We start from the raw sequence: 20421 nt of genomic DNA on the forward strand, positions 1-20421 counted from the left end.
ATTCAAAGCGGAGCGATTTAAATTAACCATTTGTGGTGTTAATATTTGTCATCGTAGGATGGAAACTGTAACAGATATTAACAAACGGTTCGTTCAACTGATTGAGGGTCTGTAGCTCAAATATCACAACCAACAGTACGTTACGAAATTGGAAGTTGTTGAAATTTTCTAAACTGCTAATTTCAATACTGATTTCTGTAGAGTCAGGGCGATTAGAGATATCGAGATACAGTCTCGTACAACCGATTCAGCTTCTCAAGAATAGGTCCATCTCCTCCGTCCACCCTCTTGAAACCGTGAGCGCTTCAAATTAGCCATTTCTGATTTCAATATTATCCCTACAGAACTGAGAAGGTAAAAGACACCGAAGTGCGGCTTTCTGGAAACATTTCGATTTTTAAATTGTACATATCCTGATTACCACTGAGCTCTCCCAAAACCGAACGGCTTTCAAATTTACTGTTACATCCCATTCGATATTGTTTTCAACTTTCGTTGCCGTACAACAAGCAGGTAACCAGTATCAGTTTTCTGAAAGCGATTGAGCGTCTGAATACAATATATAATGACTATCCATGAAACTGTCAAATACAGAAATAGTTCAAATTTACTATTACATCCAATTTCAATACTTATTTTCTTACAGATAGAATGCTAAAATCTATCACGTTGCAGTTTCTTGTAATCGATTCTGCATTCAAATAGTATGTTTATTTTTTCCGTTGAAATTCAATTCAAACTGGTCTTGTTTAAAATTATCCGTCTCCGGTTTCAACATTTATTCCTACGAAACGAAAATGGTAACAGGTAGGTAGTAGCTGTTGTTTAGTAAGAGAATAGTAATCCTGTTATCTAATTTTCATACAGAAATCTGTATAAGGTGTCGAGCAGCTCTTCTCCGATCGGATCAGCGTCCCAACGATACCTTCTATCTTCTTGCTTAACTTTTTATTCAAATTAGAAATGCATCAAGTTAACGATTGTTTCAACATTTATCACTATAGAAGTGAAAGAGTAACGAATAACTAGTAATAGATTTTTGAGATAGATCCCGCGTCCAAGGAACAGATTCGTTCTTTAATCTTCTTACTATATGGCAACAAATTGTTACAGATGTACTACCTCAAGTTTGCGTATTGAATCCGCATATTTTGGAAGTCTTAGATTTAGACAGTGAAACGATATTCACTTGTTTAATTTGGGTATTGTATAACACGTTTAATACACCCCACCAAGTTGAAACCTTTAGTCATGCATAAAAAAGTTGTAGCTATGTAACAGATATATGGCAGAAGTTATGTGAATGGTTAATAAAAAATGTGCCGCCTTCACACTTTCTTTTTCACTGCCATGAATTTTAACCTGTATCCTGATTTGAAATATTATTTTAGTACTAGACAATGCTGTTATTTGTTCGTTTTCCAGCCAGTGATGTATGCTTTAACCACTACAAGATTTTACCATTCCGACATTTACGTTGGTTATTTCACAAATCCACTAACACCGTATCAGTTGTTCGTAAACGTAAATATTTTACGAATTTTGTAGCTTTTTGAACTTGATCATTATAGTTGCCTTAGTGTAAACACAATATTTCTGAGAGATTGTAAAACATTTCTTTATTTCTTTTTTCCATTTATATGCAATATTATCCCGCTTCTTTAGCACTAAAAACTAGAATATAAATAAAAGCTCAAGATATTAGCTCTCTGGCGAAACGCAGATCTTACAACAAAACGTTAAGTTCATGAGCTTGGTTCCAGTTTGAGTCATTTTTTTTTAGTATATAATGATATATCCCTTAGTGCATGAATAATTATGTTAGTGAAGTTTCGTCCGGTTCAGCAGACTTAAGTTGATATGTGTGTCCCCAAAGTTTACTAGTTTGTAAAATTCTAAAGCTTAATACCAGTCATATCACTTTGCAGGAGAAATTAGCTTTGATGTATAATAATTTTTGTAATCATTGTTTGTTTCTCTAATCAATGCAATAAATTTAGTTGTTAGAATAGACGTATCACGCAGCAACAGTTTCCCTTGCTGTCGATCAGGAAGGAGAAAATATCTCTTGACCGGCTTTACAAAATCTCATCTGAACTGTGAACAATTCTACGGAAAGACCAGATTGAGAAATCGATGAGCATCTCTTTTATCTCAAAAAATAGATAGAAAGTATAGTGGTTTCGATAAACTAGTTTGATCTACTAATCCGCCTAAATATGATTTATTTATTTTTTTAACTATTAGCTTTCGGAAAAATTAACCTGCACAATTGTGCATGTTCGGCCGTTATTGTATATATTGGTGATTTTATCTACCTGCACAAATGTGTAGGTCAGGGCTGAAAGGGCTAAAAATGGTTATTATTATTAAAAAAAAAACGTTAAATTTTGAATAACTTACTTATCGTGAGATGAAGGAAAGAAAGTTTACATGCTATATATATAGTTAACATTTACGGTAGAAAGACATCACTTATTTTCACACAAATAATGAAATCGAAATGTCTACTATAGGCGGGTCACGTCGCTTGCGTCAGTAGTATGCATATGAACTGTAAAACTTTTGTGGATGGTTGGTGTATTAAAAACGATAAGACAATACGATAGTCTAAGAATGGGCTCTAATAACCCAAGTTGGCATGATTTAGTGTAAGATGATATCCAGTTGAGAAGTTGAATTTATGATGTGTGGTACTTCTGGTTTGGTTAATCACTGGGTGAATGAGTTTGGTATATTCTTGAATGTATACTAAAGTTTAAAGTGGAGTATATATTTTATTTTTAAGATTTTAATATTGCTGCTAAAATTACTATGAAAACTTCAAATTAAAATCACGCTTGTTGCAATTAATACACTTTTTGAGCCTTCATTCACAATTTCACGAACGTATGCTCAGTATGTTGTACTTTCTTGTAACCGGCGAAACAAACATCTGATCACGAGGGTGCTACCTCTGCAAAAGAATGTGGAGAAAACCAATGCTTAACTTCAACTTTTAAATTTCACAGATAGTACAGTAAATACAACCAGGACCAAGCTTATGCTTATTGTCACTCTTTCAGGATTTGTGCAGGATCTTGAACGTCACTCGTACTTTAATGAGATGTGGTCTAGTTTCAAGACGCATTTATACGAAGAAAAGACTATTTGTCTTAAATAGTATAAATAAAATGTATACTTTCTTCGAGATGCGATGGTAATATCGGAAAAAAAGATTTTCTTGAAAATTTACTTCAAATGTTAGTTATTATTATTATTATTATTATTATTATTATTATTATTATTATTTATTAGTTATTACGTTGTAAGTATTAATAAGTGTCCAGTGTTCAGTACAACATTATACATATAGCATTACATGATTTTATTCCTCCAAGTTTGTATTTAAAGATGGTATATTATGTATGACGCCGTAAAAAAGGTACATAGATATACTTAGTGAAAAGTGTCGGTAAGTGTTCATCCGTGAGTATCGTATTCTAGTAACGCGGGAATGAAATTGGTAATATAATGTGAATTACGGAGGAAGAAATAGTGATTCTTCGATATTTTTTCCCAACAAGTACGCAGATATACTTCTCCATATAGGTAGATTGCTCCATATAAGTAAATAAGCACGTTCGAAAGGATAAAGACGTTGTTTGAAGGAGAAATGATGAAAATACTTTGTTTCCCAGTAAATAATTTTTTAAGTCGTACACTACAAGCCTTTTTGCTGTTTTTGACGTTGCTCTTGTTAAAACATCTATAGAAGTCTGTAAGTTGATTTGAAGTTTACAGCTTAATTTCACAATATCCCCTTGAAAACGTAGTTTTCTTATAATTCGTCTTATGCTAGCAAAATTATGATCACTTGAGTGCACCAGGCAATGCGTGATGAAGTTTTGTACATTGCATATTAATTTTATATCGTATGGTAAATTTATGTATTATGAAATCTGGAGAAATTGCCCGTTTTCATCTCATACGTCGTAGATCACTTGCTCACTGGTATAGCGTTAAGACACCTCTCAAGCATAATCCACTCACAACTTTTAGCATAAAATTTAAATCTGTTGTTTTACTCGTAGAATCTTCATTCTCGGTACAGAGACGTAAGAAAAGATGAAAGGTTTTCTAAATGAGTTACATGTCTGGCTAACTGCAGACATGTAAAATTTAATATCAAACGATTCAGACATTTCTGTATTTAATACCACATTTTGTTGATTTCAAAGTTTTTGTACTGAGTTATAGTATGCAGATTGTTCGTCTTCTCTCTCTTGAATGTTTATTTCCGGAAACACTGCTGTACGCAACACTTTTTTAAAAGTAAAAAATCTAGTGTGCCAACTGTCCTTTCTGTAAAAAGAGAGTCCACTCAGATTATAATATTTGACGTACAATTTCAATCCTCTTCCCGTCTCTATGGTACACATTTGAATGAACGTAATGTAACAAAATGCCACTTAAGTAAACACGCTCAACATATTAAATTATTTATTTCGAACAGTTCAGCTCCTTGTATTTTCTAATGTGATGCATAACATATTTCTTCAATTTTTCGGTATTCAGAATGTAGCATTTATATTCGCCCGCCGTTTTTACTTTTAACGTAAAAAACAATAATGAGTAGAATGTTTCACGATGCTAATAACACACGAGGGGCATTGTTTGCAAAAATCCTGTAACAGCAGTATTCTAAATCTAGTATATATTTTGATTTCTGCGAATAGGAACACAGCAGGTTATGATAAATTCTATATTGAGAGCACAAACATAAAAGCACTTGTAATAATCTAAGAGTGACGAAGGTGCTAGTGGTTGTCCATATTAACCTGGGATTCTGGAATCATTATATAATGTATTTCAAATAAGTAAATTAAAATTACAAGAAATTGAAGACTCTATGCTTCTCAAAAGTATTTTTTTTATTAGAATGTATGAGATGTAACTACGTAGCTACATATCAATATACGCAAAATTTTACTATCTCAAGTTATCAGACTATATAAAAACGCAACCAAAAATTGGTATACTGAAGGAAATATCGTATCTTGTGCAAACTTTTAAAAGTTGTTATATCGTTCCTTTGTTTCTTTGTACTCATAGTGACAGTTTCTTGTAGCTGCAACTGCAAATCCTCTTCCGATTTTTAAATTTTTTGACACAAAAAGTAATAATGTTAGTGACAACGGATCTCTATTTTCACTTGTAATAAATATTTATTCCACTTAGCACAAAATAAGTATTTTGGTATGTACCTGAGTTAACTCTGATATCGTATGTATCGTGACGGACATAAATCTTTAATAACGTATCCTACTGTAAGTTTTCAGGAAAATAACTTTAATAAAAAGAACTGAATGTAATTGAACTCTAAAACTTGTAATAAACTAACTTCTGGAGTTTGCAGATGTAATTATAAAAGCTTTGCTACGAAAATGTGTAAACAGACCATAATTCAGAGAGCTCTGAAATGCAAAGTAACAAAATAATGTATAAGATTCAGTCTACAGAGGAGCTGTTGCTTAAAGAGTGGCATAGAGTATTTCTAGATTCGAGATAAGACGAGAAGTGTTTACGTTACTTTTTGTCTTGTCTCGATTCTCATCTCCAAAGCATGACAATAGTGTGAGTTAGCCTTGTCCTGTCTCGAATTAAAATGTTAAGTCCCATCCCGATTTTGTCTGGTTTGTTTTAGAATCGAGATCAGAACTTCGTCTTTTCATGGGCAACATTACGTAAAACCGAAATTTCTTTTTTTTTTTTTTTTTGCCTAATATCACGTTCCTGCTTGTAACGATATGACCTGAGCGATAATATTTTTTTAATTTTTAAATATATTTCGACAGAATTATAATTATTACTAGTATTATTCCTGAAAATTTGATAGTTCAACTGTAGAAACAAACGAGTATTCAAATATTTGAATATAATAAACCGTGTGTTACCGCCGATCAATCGCCATCAAAATTCCTAAAGTAAAAAAAAAAAAATGACGTGTATTTGATCGAAGGATCTTCAGATTACTGGTCAAGCGCCTAGACCACTGAACCACGCTCACTACGATGTAAATGATTCGTCTTTAGTCTGGTTACGTTAAGTTTCTCTACCTCAGCTTGGAAAGTTGTATATTAATTTTTTTCTTCGCTACAGAATGCTTTCGTGTTCTCTTATGATGATATAAGTGAATGATCTTCGGTAGAGTTTATATTAATAAGTTTAGTTGTTCTTAAACCTTTGTTTTTTCTCCACACGAAGCTACAGATAAGGCAGATCTAATTCTCATACTGTGCATTATTTTCAAAGCAGGCGCCATTATCAGGTCAAAGATCTATAACTCCCACGATATGAATGGTTGTTCAATTTAATATAGTGAAACAAACTATAGCCTCTTATTTTGAGAATAGAGAGATATGAAGACTTCTCAGTGTTACTCCATTTCATATTTCTACAATATTTCATGTAATAATACAAATTAAGCGTAATTTTATCATGAAGTATAGCGAATGATTATATTTTTTTGTTGCTACTCAATCATTATCTCCATTCACATTTCCTTGTTTGTTGAATTTGTTACAGGCGCGATAACGTATTAGCTTTCCACGCAGTAGAGAATATGTTTATTACATTAAAGGAAGCAATTTCTCATTCAGATGAGGAATCTCATACTTCCATGCAGTTTAGCAAAGCATTTCATCGCTCACGTTTTTCAAGAGATATGCTAACACAGGAAAGTGAAAGGCGTCATACGTGCCGAAAGAAATATAAGCACTTTAGTCAAAGTTCATCTTTGTCGAAGGGAAAGTTAGTACATACAGGTGAGAAGATATACATCTGCGGAATGAGTGGAAAGGAATTTAGTGTATGTTCAAGTTTGGCTACGCACATGTTAAATCATACAGTGGCAAGGTTACACACAAGCCAAGAGTGTGGTAAGGCATTTAATCGACGTTCACATTTGGCTAGACACATGTTAATCCACACAGGAGGGAAAGCTTACACATGCGAAGAGTGTGGTGGGTCATTTACTCGACGTTCAATTTTGGCTAGACACATGTTAATCCACACAGGAGAAAAACATCACACATGCCAAGAGTGTGGTCAGGCATTCACTGAACGTTCAAGTTTGGCTAGACACATATTAATCCATACACGAGAAAAATCTTACACATGCGAAGAATGTGGTAAGTCATTTGCTCGACGTTCAAATTTGGCTACACACGTGTTAATCCACACAGGAGAAAAAAGTTATACATGCCAAGAGTGTTTTAAGACATTTACTCGACGTTTAAATTTGGCTAGACACATGTTAATCCACACAGGAGAAAAACGTCACACATGCGAAGAGTGTGGTCACGGATTTACTCACCGTTCAACTTTGGTTCAACACATGTTAATCCATACAGGAGAAAAATCTTACACATGCAAAGAGTGTGGTAAGACATTTACTCGACGTTCAAATTTGGCTAGACACATGTTAATCCACACAGGAGAAAAACATCACACATGCCAAGAGTGTGGTAAGGCATTCACTGAACGTTCAACTTTGGTTCAACACATGTTAGTCCATACAGGAGAAAAATCTTACACATGCAAAGAGTGTGGTAAGACATTTACTCGACGTTCAAATTTGGCTAGACACATCTTAATCCACACAGGAGAGAAAGCTTACACATGCGAAGAGTGTGGTAAGACATTTACTAACCGTTCAAATTTGGCTAGACACATGTTAATCCACACAGGAGAAAAACATCACACATGCCAAGAGTGTGGTAGGCATTTACTGAACGTTCAACTTTAGCTGGACACATGTTAATCCATTCACGAGAAAAATCTTACACATGCGAAAAATGTGGTAAATCATTTACTCAACGTTCAAATTTGGCTAGACACGTTAATCCACACAGGAGAAAAACGTCACACATGCCAAGAGTGTGGTCACGGATTTACTCACCGTTCAACTTTGGTTCAACACATGTTAGTCCATACAGGAGAAAAATTTTGCACATGCAAAGAGTGTGGTAAGACATTAACTCGGCGTTCAAATTTGGCTACACACCTGTTAATTCACACAGGAGAAAAACGTCACACATGCCAAGAGTGTGGTAAGGCATTTACTAACCGTTCAAATTTGGCTACACATATTAATCCACACAGCAGAAAAACGTCACACATGCCAAGAGTGTGATAGGACATTTCATCGACGTTCAAATTTGGCTAGACACATGTTAATCCACACAGGAGAAAAACGTCACACATGCCAAGAGTGTGGTAAAGCATTTACTGAACGTTCAAGTTTGGCTGGACACATGTTCATCCATACAGGAGAAATATCTTACACATGCGAAGAGTGTGGTAAGGCATTTACTCGACGTTCAAATTTGACTACACACATTTTAATCCATACAGGAGAATAAGGTGACACATATCAAGAGTGTGGTAAGGCATTTACTCGACGTTCACATTTGGCTAGAGACATGTTAATCCACACAAGAAAAAATTATTACACATGCGAAGATTGTGGTAGGTCATTTACTCGACGTTCAAATTTGGCTACACGCAGGAGGAAAACGTCACAAATGCCAAGAGTGTGGTAAGGCATTTACTCAACGTTAAAATTTGGATACACACATGTTAATCCACACAGGAGAAAAAAGTCACACATATCAATAGTGTTTTAAGGCATTTACTCGACGTTCACATTTGGCTAGACACATGTTAATCCACACAAGAGGAAATTATTACACATGCGAAGAGTGTGGTAGGTCATTTACTCGACGTTCAAATTTGGCTACAGACAGGAGAAAAACGTCACACATGCCAAGAGTGTGGTAAGACATTTACTCAGCGTTCAAATTTCGCTACACACATGTTAATCCACACCGGAGAAAAATTTCACATATGCTAAGAATGTGGTGAGGCATTTATTCGACCTTCAAGTTTAGCTAAGCACATGTTAATCCACACAGGAGAAAAAGCTCACATATGCCAAAAATGTGATGCTTTTAATCAACGTCAAATTTGGCTACTCACATGTTAATCCACACAGGAGAAAAAGCTTACATATGCCAAGAATGTGGTAGGCATTTACTCTACGTTCAAATTTGGGTACACACTAGTTAATCCACACAGGAGAAAAACGTCACACATGCGAAGAGTGTGTTAAGTCATTTAATCGACGTTGAAATTTGGCTACACACATGTTATTCCACACAGGAAAATAGCATCACACATACCAAAATTATGGAAAGGGATTTAAACTTCGTTTAAGTTTGGTTAAAGACCTGTTAGTCCACACAGGTGAAAAACGTCACACATGCCAAAATTGTGATACGGAGTTGAACATCGTTCAACTTTGGTTCAACACGTTACTCCACAGAGGAGAAAAAAATTACACATGCCAAGAGCGTGGTAAGGGATTTTATCGACGTTCATTTTTAGCTACACACATGTTAATTCACACAGGACAAAAACCTGACGCATACCAAGAGTGTAGTGGCATTTAATCGACGTTCAAATTTGGCTGCACACACAATAATCTACACAGGAGAGAAACGCCACACATGCCAAGAGTGTGGTTAGTCATTTACTCGGTGTTCAAATTTGGCTGTACACATGTTAATCCACACAGAAGAAAAACCTCCCCCTTCTCATGATTGTGGTAAGGCATTTACTCGACGTTCAAATTTGGCTTCAAACATGTTATCCACACAGGAGGAGAAACTCACACGTGTCATGAGTGTGGTAAGCATTTAACCAACGTTAAAGTTTGGCTGCACACATATTAATCCACACAGGTGGAAAACCTCACACGTGCCATTTTGTGTGGTAAGTCATTTAATCAACGTACAAATTTCGCTACTCACATGTTAATCCAAACGGGAGTAAAACATCACACGTGCAAAGCGTGTGGTGAGCGATTTAAATATCTCAAATTCGGTTACACGCACGTTAATTCACTCGGGAGGGAAACCTTACACATGCCAAGCATATGGTAAGTCATTTACTCGACGTTCACATTTGGCTACACACATCTTAATCCACACAGGACCAAAAGCTCACACGTGAGTAGATGTGGAAAAACATATAGTGTACGCTTAAACATTGCAAGGCATTTCAAGACATAAGTGGAAAACAAAGAGATGCATTGAGCGTACCATGGCATATACTCAAGGTTCACATACAGCAAATTAAGTACTAATCCAGACCTACTGGCAGTTCACATTTAGCAAATCACATGATAAAATACATAGTTGAGTAACCAAAGTCATGCGAAGGTTGATCAATAGGATTTAGTTTCGAATCAGCTTTGAAGAAACATGTAACTGGACATAGCATACAGAATAGAATTGACCTCACTCACAAGCTGTTAAGTTTTAGAAGAAACTTTAAATGCATGATAAATGCCTTGCTAAAGAGGTCTTCAATAGAATTAAGTATTAGAGGAATCAGACCACATTAAACCCATCAAATGTACCTGCCCTTTGTAATAGGATGTGAGTTTTGGAAGGCAAGTTGTTAAGTCCGTATTTCGGGGGCAGATGTTACGGGAAATATGTTCCACGTCTACTGTACGAATGGAGCTTCTGCTTTGCCGCCATAGGGATTGCTGCATAGTGTAAAAGTGGCTGACGTCGACGAAGATTCGAGTGACGATTCCACAAATGAGCATTTATCTAAGATAATGACTCCAAACATACCCTTTCTTGAGAGTTCTTATATGTAAGGGAGTTAAGGGCAACAATTTTAAGCGACATCGAAAATGACGGTGCACCTTCCTCATCAGCTACAAGTGTAGACCCAGTTGAAAAAGATGTTCCATGTCTATTCTAACACGAGGAATTTCTGAACCATTGCGTTTTGGCTGCATCTTGCTGAATGATACATCGTTGCGCCTTTTCGTTTTCACCGCATTTATTTATATTTCCCGTTTCCAGGACATTCTTTCATGCTCATTGAAAAAATTTTTTTGCAAATTGAAGATAGAAGCGATCGAAACCTCAAGTCCTCGTCCCTTCCACATGGGTTAAACTGATCACACAAACTTTACGTTAAAATCGTAATAAGGTTGTATGTGTCAGAAAATGACTCATTAATAATAGGGAACATGATTGCACTCCAGCTGTGTTCATCTTTGATTTCAAAGCGACATTAATGGCATTCTTATCCAGTGTTTATGACTTTACCGAAATTCTGTTGTATGTTCGAAAAGAGGTTGTGTACCAAAAGTTCGTCACAAAGTATCTTCTACTCATTCTCTCTCACAGTCGTTTCTGAAGCGTGGGGTGATGATATAAAGTGAATGTTTGTGTGGGTTGTTAAAAATAAAGTTCCAAGCTATGTTTCGTATTCCTTCCCTATTCTTTATTATGCATTCAGAAGTTGTTGAGTATACTGACTTACCAACTTTTCACTCGTTTTATAAGACAAGTTGTTAAATCAGGTTTTAAACTTTATTCAAAAACGTTCTGTTTACCTTATAAGTATCTGGTACTGTAAGACAACGCATACCTGTCAAAACAAACCAGAACAAAATTTTAGACCATTGTATCAATTATATCGGTATTTCAACACATTTCTATAAAATTTAAAGCGTGATTGTGTAAAATCTAGCAATAATGAATTAGCAACTTGTGATTCTAGTGCGTCACATGATTCGCGTTCAAGCTTGGTGAACAAATTTTAATATACACAAGAGGAAAACTTCACATATACAACGAGTTTGGAAAAGTATTTGGTCTATGTTCAAGTTTTGCAGGACATTTTGATACACAGATGAAACTTTCACACAAACTAAAACACACAGGTGACAAGATTTATAAGGAGCTCTCGTTTTACAATGCACATGTTAAAACACAGTAGAAAACATATCCTCAAATACTAAGGGAATAACTAAAGCGTTCGTCGTGTGTAGAAAGGACTTAATTAAAGTTTATATTTCGCAACAGATACATTAATACAAATGGAGAGGAACTGCTCGTGTGAAGACTATGAAGAATTTTATAATCGAAGTTCAATTTTGAGGAACATTCTATCTCATACAGGTAAAACATGGCAGTGCGTAGTTGTGAAAAGCGTTTACATGAAGTCCATATTTTGTTAGTGGAAAGACATTGTAAGATATGTAAAACTACTTACTGAAAAATCATGTTTGTAAATAAAGAGGTATATTCAACTTACACACGTATTCACGTATATTCAAGTATATTCACGTTTTCGCTCGCGACGACGGCAATTCGGCCGTGATTGATTATTTACATTTTTCAGCATTGTGCATGATGCAAAGTGCATGTTTTGGAGCATTTAGGTTTAGTAAATTAAGTCAAATCATTGTTGACGAAAAGTATACGTTTAAATTAAATTCAACACTGCTAAATATGAGTAAAAACACTGAACTAAACTCAACAGAATGTAACCTAATAACAGAATCTAACCTAACCAATATCCATGTCACTGAGCTTGTTGTTATAATGCTGATATTTATTGCAGAGAGCAGTATGCATATGCTTTTCCTCAATAAGTAGACTCGCGAGTTCTGTTGTTTTCCCTTGACCCGCAGATGTAGCAAATATTTCCTCGAATTGGTTAGACTGATTCATCATCGGTTGTTTGTTTTCTATATTGTGCCAATCACACCGGCAATTTGTTTGCAAAGTTATTTTTCGAGAAGCTTTCGGGCTTTATTTTCTCAGTTCTAATGCTAACTCTACAGATATGGTCTTCCTGTATAATTTTTTGTGCTAAAGCAGTTAAAAATGAAACAGCGACTGAAAAATAATGAAACTTTTATTTACATTTTTAAGTAAATGCGAAACAAAAAAACTCGCGTTTTGGCTCACTGTGACGGCAAATTGGCCGTCCACCCTCCACTACCAACTTTAGGATTATACTGAACGTGAAGTAATGTCTTTGATAATATTCTCGCAGAGGATTGATATGTTTCAGATTAGCGAGGTATTGCTTTAAGATGATACATAACTTTCTAATCCACATTTAGAAATGGGAGATTAACGGGCTGCTTTCTAAGAACAGGGAAAACAGGTTTCCCTGAAACATCTATTAAACATGAGCAAAAGTAGAAAAGCAATAATAGATGATGTCGAACACCGAAAGGTTTAGTTTATATTGTCCTGGCAAGAGGCTCTCAGGACGGAGAGAAAATAAGAATAACTCATCCTCTGGAGGAGTGATAGATAAATGAGATAAAGTGGACGAATAAACGGATTGAACAGGGAAGTACGCTGATTATGCAGTTGAGAATTTATTAAAAAGAATTCATTAAAATTTTCTGTTCTTCCCTCAACTTGTGCACCTGATATAACATTATACTTTACAAGAACTATGCTAGAAGTTTTAGACCTAGATCTGATAAGATACCATAATTGTTTAGTGTTGTTGATGCTGGTGTCTGATATTTAGAAAAATATAGTCTAGGTATTTGCTGCATCTCAAAAGCTTTTTTATATTAAGTCCTATATCAGAAATTCTTTTTAAGATATATATTCATTTGGAAATGCACAGCTCAGTTCCCAAAGGTTTTTTTTATTTCGTAATGGGTGGCGACTCTGTTCGCCGTGCCTCATTGGAAATTTCATTTTTTTTTTTTTTTACTTTTTTGAATAGCACAAAGTATTTAATGTTGCATTAAAGACATGAGGAGAAGAATACAGTGCCTCTTCTATTGTTCCATCTACTAAAAGTGTCCATTGTATCACCTGTTGCACTTTACAAATTTCACCCAAAGGGGCCTTCCTTGAGTCAGGTGCAAACTTTCTTTTTGAGTTGGATTGCTGGCTTCTGGGGTTGGGAGTAAGATAGGGAACGGGGAATTCGCTGTTTGGGAGAAGGAACTCTTTATATGAGATGACGCATTCTGTCGGAAAAATAGAGATGACATAATCAAAGGTGTTATTTTTACGCGCGTTATGAAAATTGTACTATCCCAAATCGAGTGCTTGAGTAGAATAGTCGACAAAGGGATGTCATTTTTGTGACCTTTTCCCATGTTTACTGTAGATCCATATCTAAACCCAAGTTATAGTCACCAAAATGAGCAACTTTGCCACCTTGTCGCAACATCTGGAAATGATTCGTGGCATGTTTCAAGAAAACTTTGAGGACTGTTCGTATATAGTCTACAAAAACACCTGACGAAGTTTGGTTTTGTACAGACTTAAATCGGCTCAAATAATTTCACACTCACGTACGGGATTGTTCTGTGCTCTGCTGCCGCATTTATTTTAATACTACAAACGATCCGCCCCTGTGGTCTTGCGGTCGTTTATCTCAAGGTTACTAGAAGGAAAGGTTGAGCTATACGCACAGACGCTTCGCTCCTCGTTTTGCGTGACGTCACCAGCGAGGAGCAGCAAGTAGGTATTTAGAGGTGTACGAAGCAGCCGGAATGCCTTTTTTCTTTCTTTATGCATAAAATTTTCGCTGTCAAAACATTCTCCTACCCACAAACTACAAATAAAAGTAAATAAATAAATAAATGATAAGCCAGCAATAAATAGAACATCTCAACGCAATTTATATTATGGAAAATTAGCGATGTACCTGTGTTGCATGATCATTTATTTATTTTTTGAGATAGATAATTGTTGAATTATAATTACATTTTAAATGTGTTTATATCTGAAATGTTACTGTGAATGTATTTAAGCAAAGTTACAGATAAATATGTGCTTTACCAGGGCAATCTCTGAAATTTCCTGGTCTTAGAGTTAAAGTAATTGCGGAACCAATGATAAGGTGAGTTCCGCACCCGGCATGAATAGATTACTTTGTGATTACTGATAGGAATTTCTCAATACATACTTAAAACAATATATGATAATAATAATAATAAGAAGAAGAATATTAATAATAGGTCGTCGATGCATTCAGTTGCGGAAGCCCTTTGATGCCTAGCAATTTATTTTGTTCAATATACGGCACTCAGGCTTAATATTTAAAATTGCCAATTCATATCTTCTCCACATGGTTATTAAAACGGAACCCATCCGTGTTAAACGTCATGTCGACTATCCATCACAGATTATATTTAATGTACCCATTGTTGACGCTATGATTGCACTTCGTGACATTAATACTACACAGTCCGGAAAAATGTATTTGGTTATTTGTATGCTAGCTAGTGTTACGAATCGAGACGAGACGAGAAATTTGGTTTTCTCGTCTTGTAAAATCGATTTTCGAAAAAAGCTCTTTTCGTCTCGCCTCGAAGTTTCTCTAGCCTTTTGTATAAATTTGTGTACAAAATTTGTCCCGACTTCCTAAAGTCACGAGAGAATCACGAAGAATGATATATAACAAAATTTAAACATCTAGTTTAAAAAACAAGTTTATTGGAGTATATTGTGTAATGACTTGTGTATCTTTGAATGCTCTTCATTGTGTTCTTACAATCACTTTATCAATTTATAGTTTCTTTTTTAAAACTATGAACCAAGCAACAATAAACCAGTGTTTAAGGTTTAATACTTGGGTGAACTCGTGTTGCAAATGAGACTCATGAAATTTCTCATCTTGCCTCGGAAATGAGACGAGAACTCCCATATTTTGAAATTTAAACGAATTTAAAAGATTCTTCTTGTCTCGAATTGCAGACGAGACAAGACATTTCTCGCCTCGGTCTCGTCTTGTCGACAACACTGAATTAGAAATAGTTAACCTGCTAGTTTTCCTCAACGGTCAAACTCTTCTATTCTGTGGTGCAAGGCGTGGGCAACAGCCCCACCTGTTCTACCCACGACGTCCCGGAGTTTTACTGTGATTTCTAACTCAAATAAACATCTAGAGGACCAATAAGCAGAAAAATATCGAAAAATAATTTTAAATTATGAACATGCATACATAGAAATTTATGAAAATGAATAAGGAAAATAAACTTACTTTATTTTACTTTGAAATCGGCTCCCCCTAGAAAATTTTCTTCTGGTGCCTATGATCCTGACTGAGGACCTTTGTCTTTCCTTCACTATTTTGGCATGGAGGGACAAAAACTATCAGTTAAGTATGAATAGTGCAAACCAAAGGCGTATACATGCATAAAGAAATCGATTGATTGTACAATTGATAATAATTTAGAACAACTTTTAACTCTAAAAGAAACCGATAAAATATAAGTGTCACTGTTAATATTAAACAAACTTAAAATAGTTTGAAAAATATATCGGTAAATATCGGTGTTTATTTGCCAATGACGATACCGATACTCAAAAAGTGGCTGATATTAAGATACCGATATATCGGTACATCCCTAATTCTATAATGTGGAACACTTAAAGATGAAAGACAAATACACGTAGAAATACATACGTACACACGTACTCAAGTTCACACTATCTTGCAATATTGCATGTCTGTACAGCCAAGCCCACGTAAAGAAATCTTCCGAGATATAGACCTTTTATCTATTAAATAATATTCGTACACGTACACCACTAGAAAAGAAAGCAACGCAATTCAATATAGGAAAAACCCAAAATAAATAAAGAATTGTTTGTGGCTTTACTAGCAAATCTTCGCGCGCCAAGCAGACGACAAGCTCTAAGTTCCTCCCTGGTGACGTCACTGTGAAGAAAGCGTGAAAGTAGAGGTTCAGGACATAGGTTAAGAGCACCCCCTGGTTTATCTATGTAGAGAATTGATTGAGAAATGCCATTCCACTGTTCCTTACCGATACTTTCAGACATATTTCACTCATCACTAAACAGCCATATTCCATTAACTAACTAAATTCATAGCACAGCCCGTAAAATTGTTTTTAATGCTTTTACATTTTGGTAGTATAGTTAAAACGGGGTTTTCTGTTCACTGCACTTTAGATCAGCATTCTTCTGTTCATTACCACACCAAACGCAGAATATGGAGCACCTGATTTGCCACACATCTCTAGCGTTTGATCATGTTGTCCTAGTCAGTCTTTTCTTGCCATCTGTGTTGAACATTGTAAATTATATTAATTGAGTGTTCTTTAGCAATAAGTGATAACGATATTTCACTGCATTTCCAGCTGGAGATACTGTTATACGCAAACTCTAGCCGTAACCTTACTACTGGGTTCACAATGGAGATGATAAAGCACAGAGATAGCACAAATATTTTTCCCGAAGCAGGAGCACGAACTTTAACTTTTCTACGGTTTGATGCCATCTTTTAGAACTTTGTGCATAGACGATGCTAAGTGCATACAAAGATTTCGTATTGCCAAATTCAACATACAGATTTACGGTGCGGATAGCCGTCATCCAAAATTTATCAAAAACCTTTGATCCTCTAACCAAAAGTTTTCCACACAGCTTTCCTTGTCCGATTACCTAGTACCACTCTGGGGCTATACCAACGCATAATTTTCCCCATATTACAGTACTATATCGAAAAACTAAATCTCACCTATATCAACGAACGCTTCCAAACTCAGCACCCTTTATTCAATCAATATCTAGTACCTCACTTTAGACCCCACACCAAATCGCTATCAGCATACCCCTTGTCCCTAATTTTTACGCTCTGTCAGTACACTTTACCTCGTGAGATTTATCGTTCTTAACCCTAAAATGGTAACGTGAAAGAAAATTTCATGAATGGTAACATTTTGCCTCCTGGACCCAGGAACATTTTTGCCTGATAAGATGTGAAATGGGATTTAAATTTTTATTATATTTACAATACTAAATACAAACACCAGATAGTGGATAGTCTTTTAGCGGAACTGTACATTCACTTTATTGAAGCAATATATTTCTTGTTATAATTAAGTTCGATACGTATGTGACTATTTTATTGGTTAAATACCTTCACTCAAAATAAAACATGTATTAACTAGAAAGAAGTAAACCAGGATTTCTCCTAACAGCGGTGTATTACAAATAGGGAAATTCACGTTTCAATTCTGCAGCAGTCTACACACATCATTTTTGCGTGACTTAGGCAAATCCAGTTACAGCACTTTTGGCAAAATATCTGCTCTTACTGTTTTTATACATGTAACATCGTCCTCGCTTTCCTACTTGAAGAGGGACAGGAGCATCTTCCTCTAGAGTCAGTCCAAACAACCTTGCCTCCGATTTTCTAAGCTTTGTGGGATTTCGTTTATTCAGTGCTCTCTGTTTCAGTCAACTTTTCTGAGTTGCTTTATGTATTTTCGCTGTTGGAATTTAGTCGCTGTGATCGCTGAATGTTTAACATTCCCGTTGATCGGTTCTACATTTTAGAAGTGATAAAAAACGCCATTGGCCATCGTGTAGTGTTTCTGTCTTCGTCATATTCAGTACTTAACTGGTCTACTGTGTCCACCCTACCTTTAGTATCATTGTAAAATGTGACGATCTCTGGCTTCCTGTTATCTCCGGTATTCTCATCTAATTTGATGTGATTGTGCATACTTGAAATCAGCACTAAATACCGATTTTTCTTAGATGCGTAGGAGACAATGGTGCAGTTCTAATGAAAACCAAATACACAACTGTATTCTTTCCTCCTGCCATTCACAAATGCTGGGGCAACTCTTTCTTGTTTTTACGAATTGCCCCTATAATTGTTAACTTATGGTCCCATTCCATTGATTTAACCAAATTGCAGCTTGTAAACCGATTATTGTCAAACATCACTTTGCGAAATGAAACATAAATCAGTTGACACAATCTCTTTACTACTTTCTCAGGTTTGTTACCTATCTGGAACGGACCTTGTGGTTGTGTCCCCACATACACTTCCATATTTATTGTGTAGTATAATATTTCCTCAACAAGACTAGACATTTTAATTCCATGTTTTGGAGGTCTTTTAGGCATATACGTACGAAATACACATATTCCCAGGAAACAGACAAGTGTCTCATCCAAAGTTGCTAACATACCAATTAAGAAAACTGTTGTTGCAGTAGTTCACAAATAATTAAAAAAAAGTCATGAATTGGGGCTAATCTGGGGCTGAAGGCTATATCTGATTATTTTATTCATTAGCATCTCCCACTCTTTCATCCATCATATCCTGCACAGTAATCACTTTCTACTCAGTTTGGCTTCCCCGCTTCCCATAATCACATAGAGATGACCCTTCGCAGAATACCCATCTAATATTCCAGAACATCTAATCATAACTATTAGAAATCTTTATGTGTCACAATGACAGTCATCTATGTTCGACCAGGTCGTCCTATTCCCCTCCCATTCCAATATATTTCTAATAATTTCCCACATTACCTGATATCTTCTGATATTAACATCCATAGCAGCTCAGACCGAGAGAAACAGCTTTTAACAATTGTATTGCTTCATCCACTACAGGCTTCATTCACCCATTACCAAAACCAATCCGTTCCTGATCTAACACTACTCCTGACATAGTGATCACTTTATTTCTCGCCCACAGTATTTTCATCTGCATCCTAGATCTCCTTAGTAGTGAACATGTGCCCATTACACTCACTCCAGAAGTGTCCACTATTTCCTCCTCTATCTCACAACCCCCTCTTCTCATACCTCGCTACTAAATTTACTAAACTCATACATAGTCAGCGACCTATCCCTCTTTTACTGAAAATGAACGTAACCCTTCGAATATCAAGACTGGGTTAATTTGGCCCAGATGTTCATTTATATAGAAATGCTATAGTATCAAAGAGAGGTAGTGGGCTAATATTTATGGTATTCCTCCATTAAAAGCCATTTTTACTTTCGAAAATCATTTCAGTAGAATTTATGTAAAAATAAACACAAATACCCCCCAAAAAACGACAGAAAAGGTAGCTAGGTCATTTTGACCTAGCCTTAGTACTCCGTGCCATTGCACAAAGAATAACATATTTTATTATTATTATTATTATTATTATTATTATTATTATTATTATTATTTTGCTTATTGAAATGGTATTTTTCTTTTACCTGCAACAATCACTTCCTCGTTCTACCGAGCTTTGATTGGGGTGAGAGTAGTAGAAAGTTTTGTTTTATCAAACTTTTTTCCACTCTTTCCCCCATCCGCACACACCGCTACACGTTTCTTTTTCAGCAATTGCTATATATTTGTTCAGTTCCCAAAAACATCCGCTTTTATTTTTAACAAACCACGTGATTCTTCACTCTTCAAAAGAATGTAATCTGTCAGAAGCTTTTTTGCAAAGCGCATTATACCAGCAAACCGCTCTGCACGGACTGTCAAGTGTAATCAAAATACAATGTGCGACAGAATTTATTCCTAACAAAGACAGTGTATTTTTATGTAAAAATTGCTAATGTTTCAGTACTATTATTCACGAATTGTCTGAAAGAGTCACGAGCCGCCACTGACAGTGTACACAGCGTATAAAATTTACTATAATATACAGAATGATCAGGTACAGTCCGCGGCTTAGAAATTGTTATAAAAATTCTAAGTCCAAATTAATAACAAACTCTTGCCCCGTTTGCTTATGCAATCCAGAAA

The 20421-nt window shown here is 35.6% G+C and overlaps 1 protein-coding gene across 1 annotated transcript in view; it reads left to right on the forward strand.

Moving 5' to 3' along the window:
- The window catches only part of LOC145690868 (uncharacterized), a 37752-nt gene extending 25588 nt beyond the window's left edge, over nucleotides 1-12164 (forward strand). The window contains exon 2 of the mRNA XM_081766263.1: nucleotides 6568-12164. Coding sequence (XP_081622389.1) covers nucleotides 6568-7789 — 1222 coding nt within the window. The 3' untranslated portion in view covers nucleotides 7790-12164. The remainder of the gene's footprint in view (nucleotides 1-6567) is intronic.
- The last annotated feature ends 8257 nt before the right edge of the window (nucleotides 12165-20421 follow it).

Source organism: Thermobia domestica, chromosome 7 (genome assembly GCF_964235325.1).
Source record: "Thermobia domestica chromosome 7, izTheDome1.hap1.1, whole genome shotgun sequence".
NCBI classification, from domain to species: Eukaryota; Metazoa; Arthropoda; class Insecta; order Zygentoma; family Lepismatidae; genus Thermobia; species Thermobia domestica.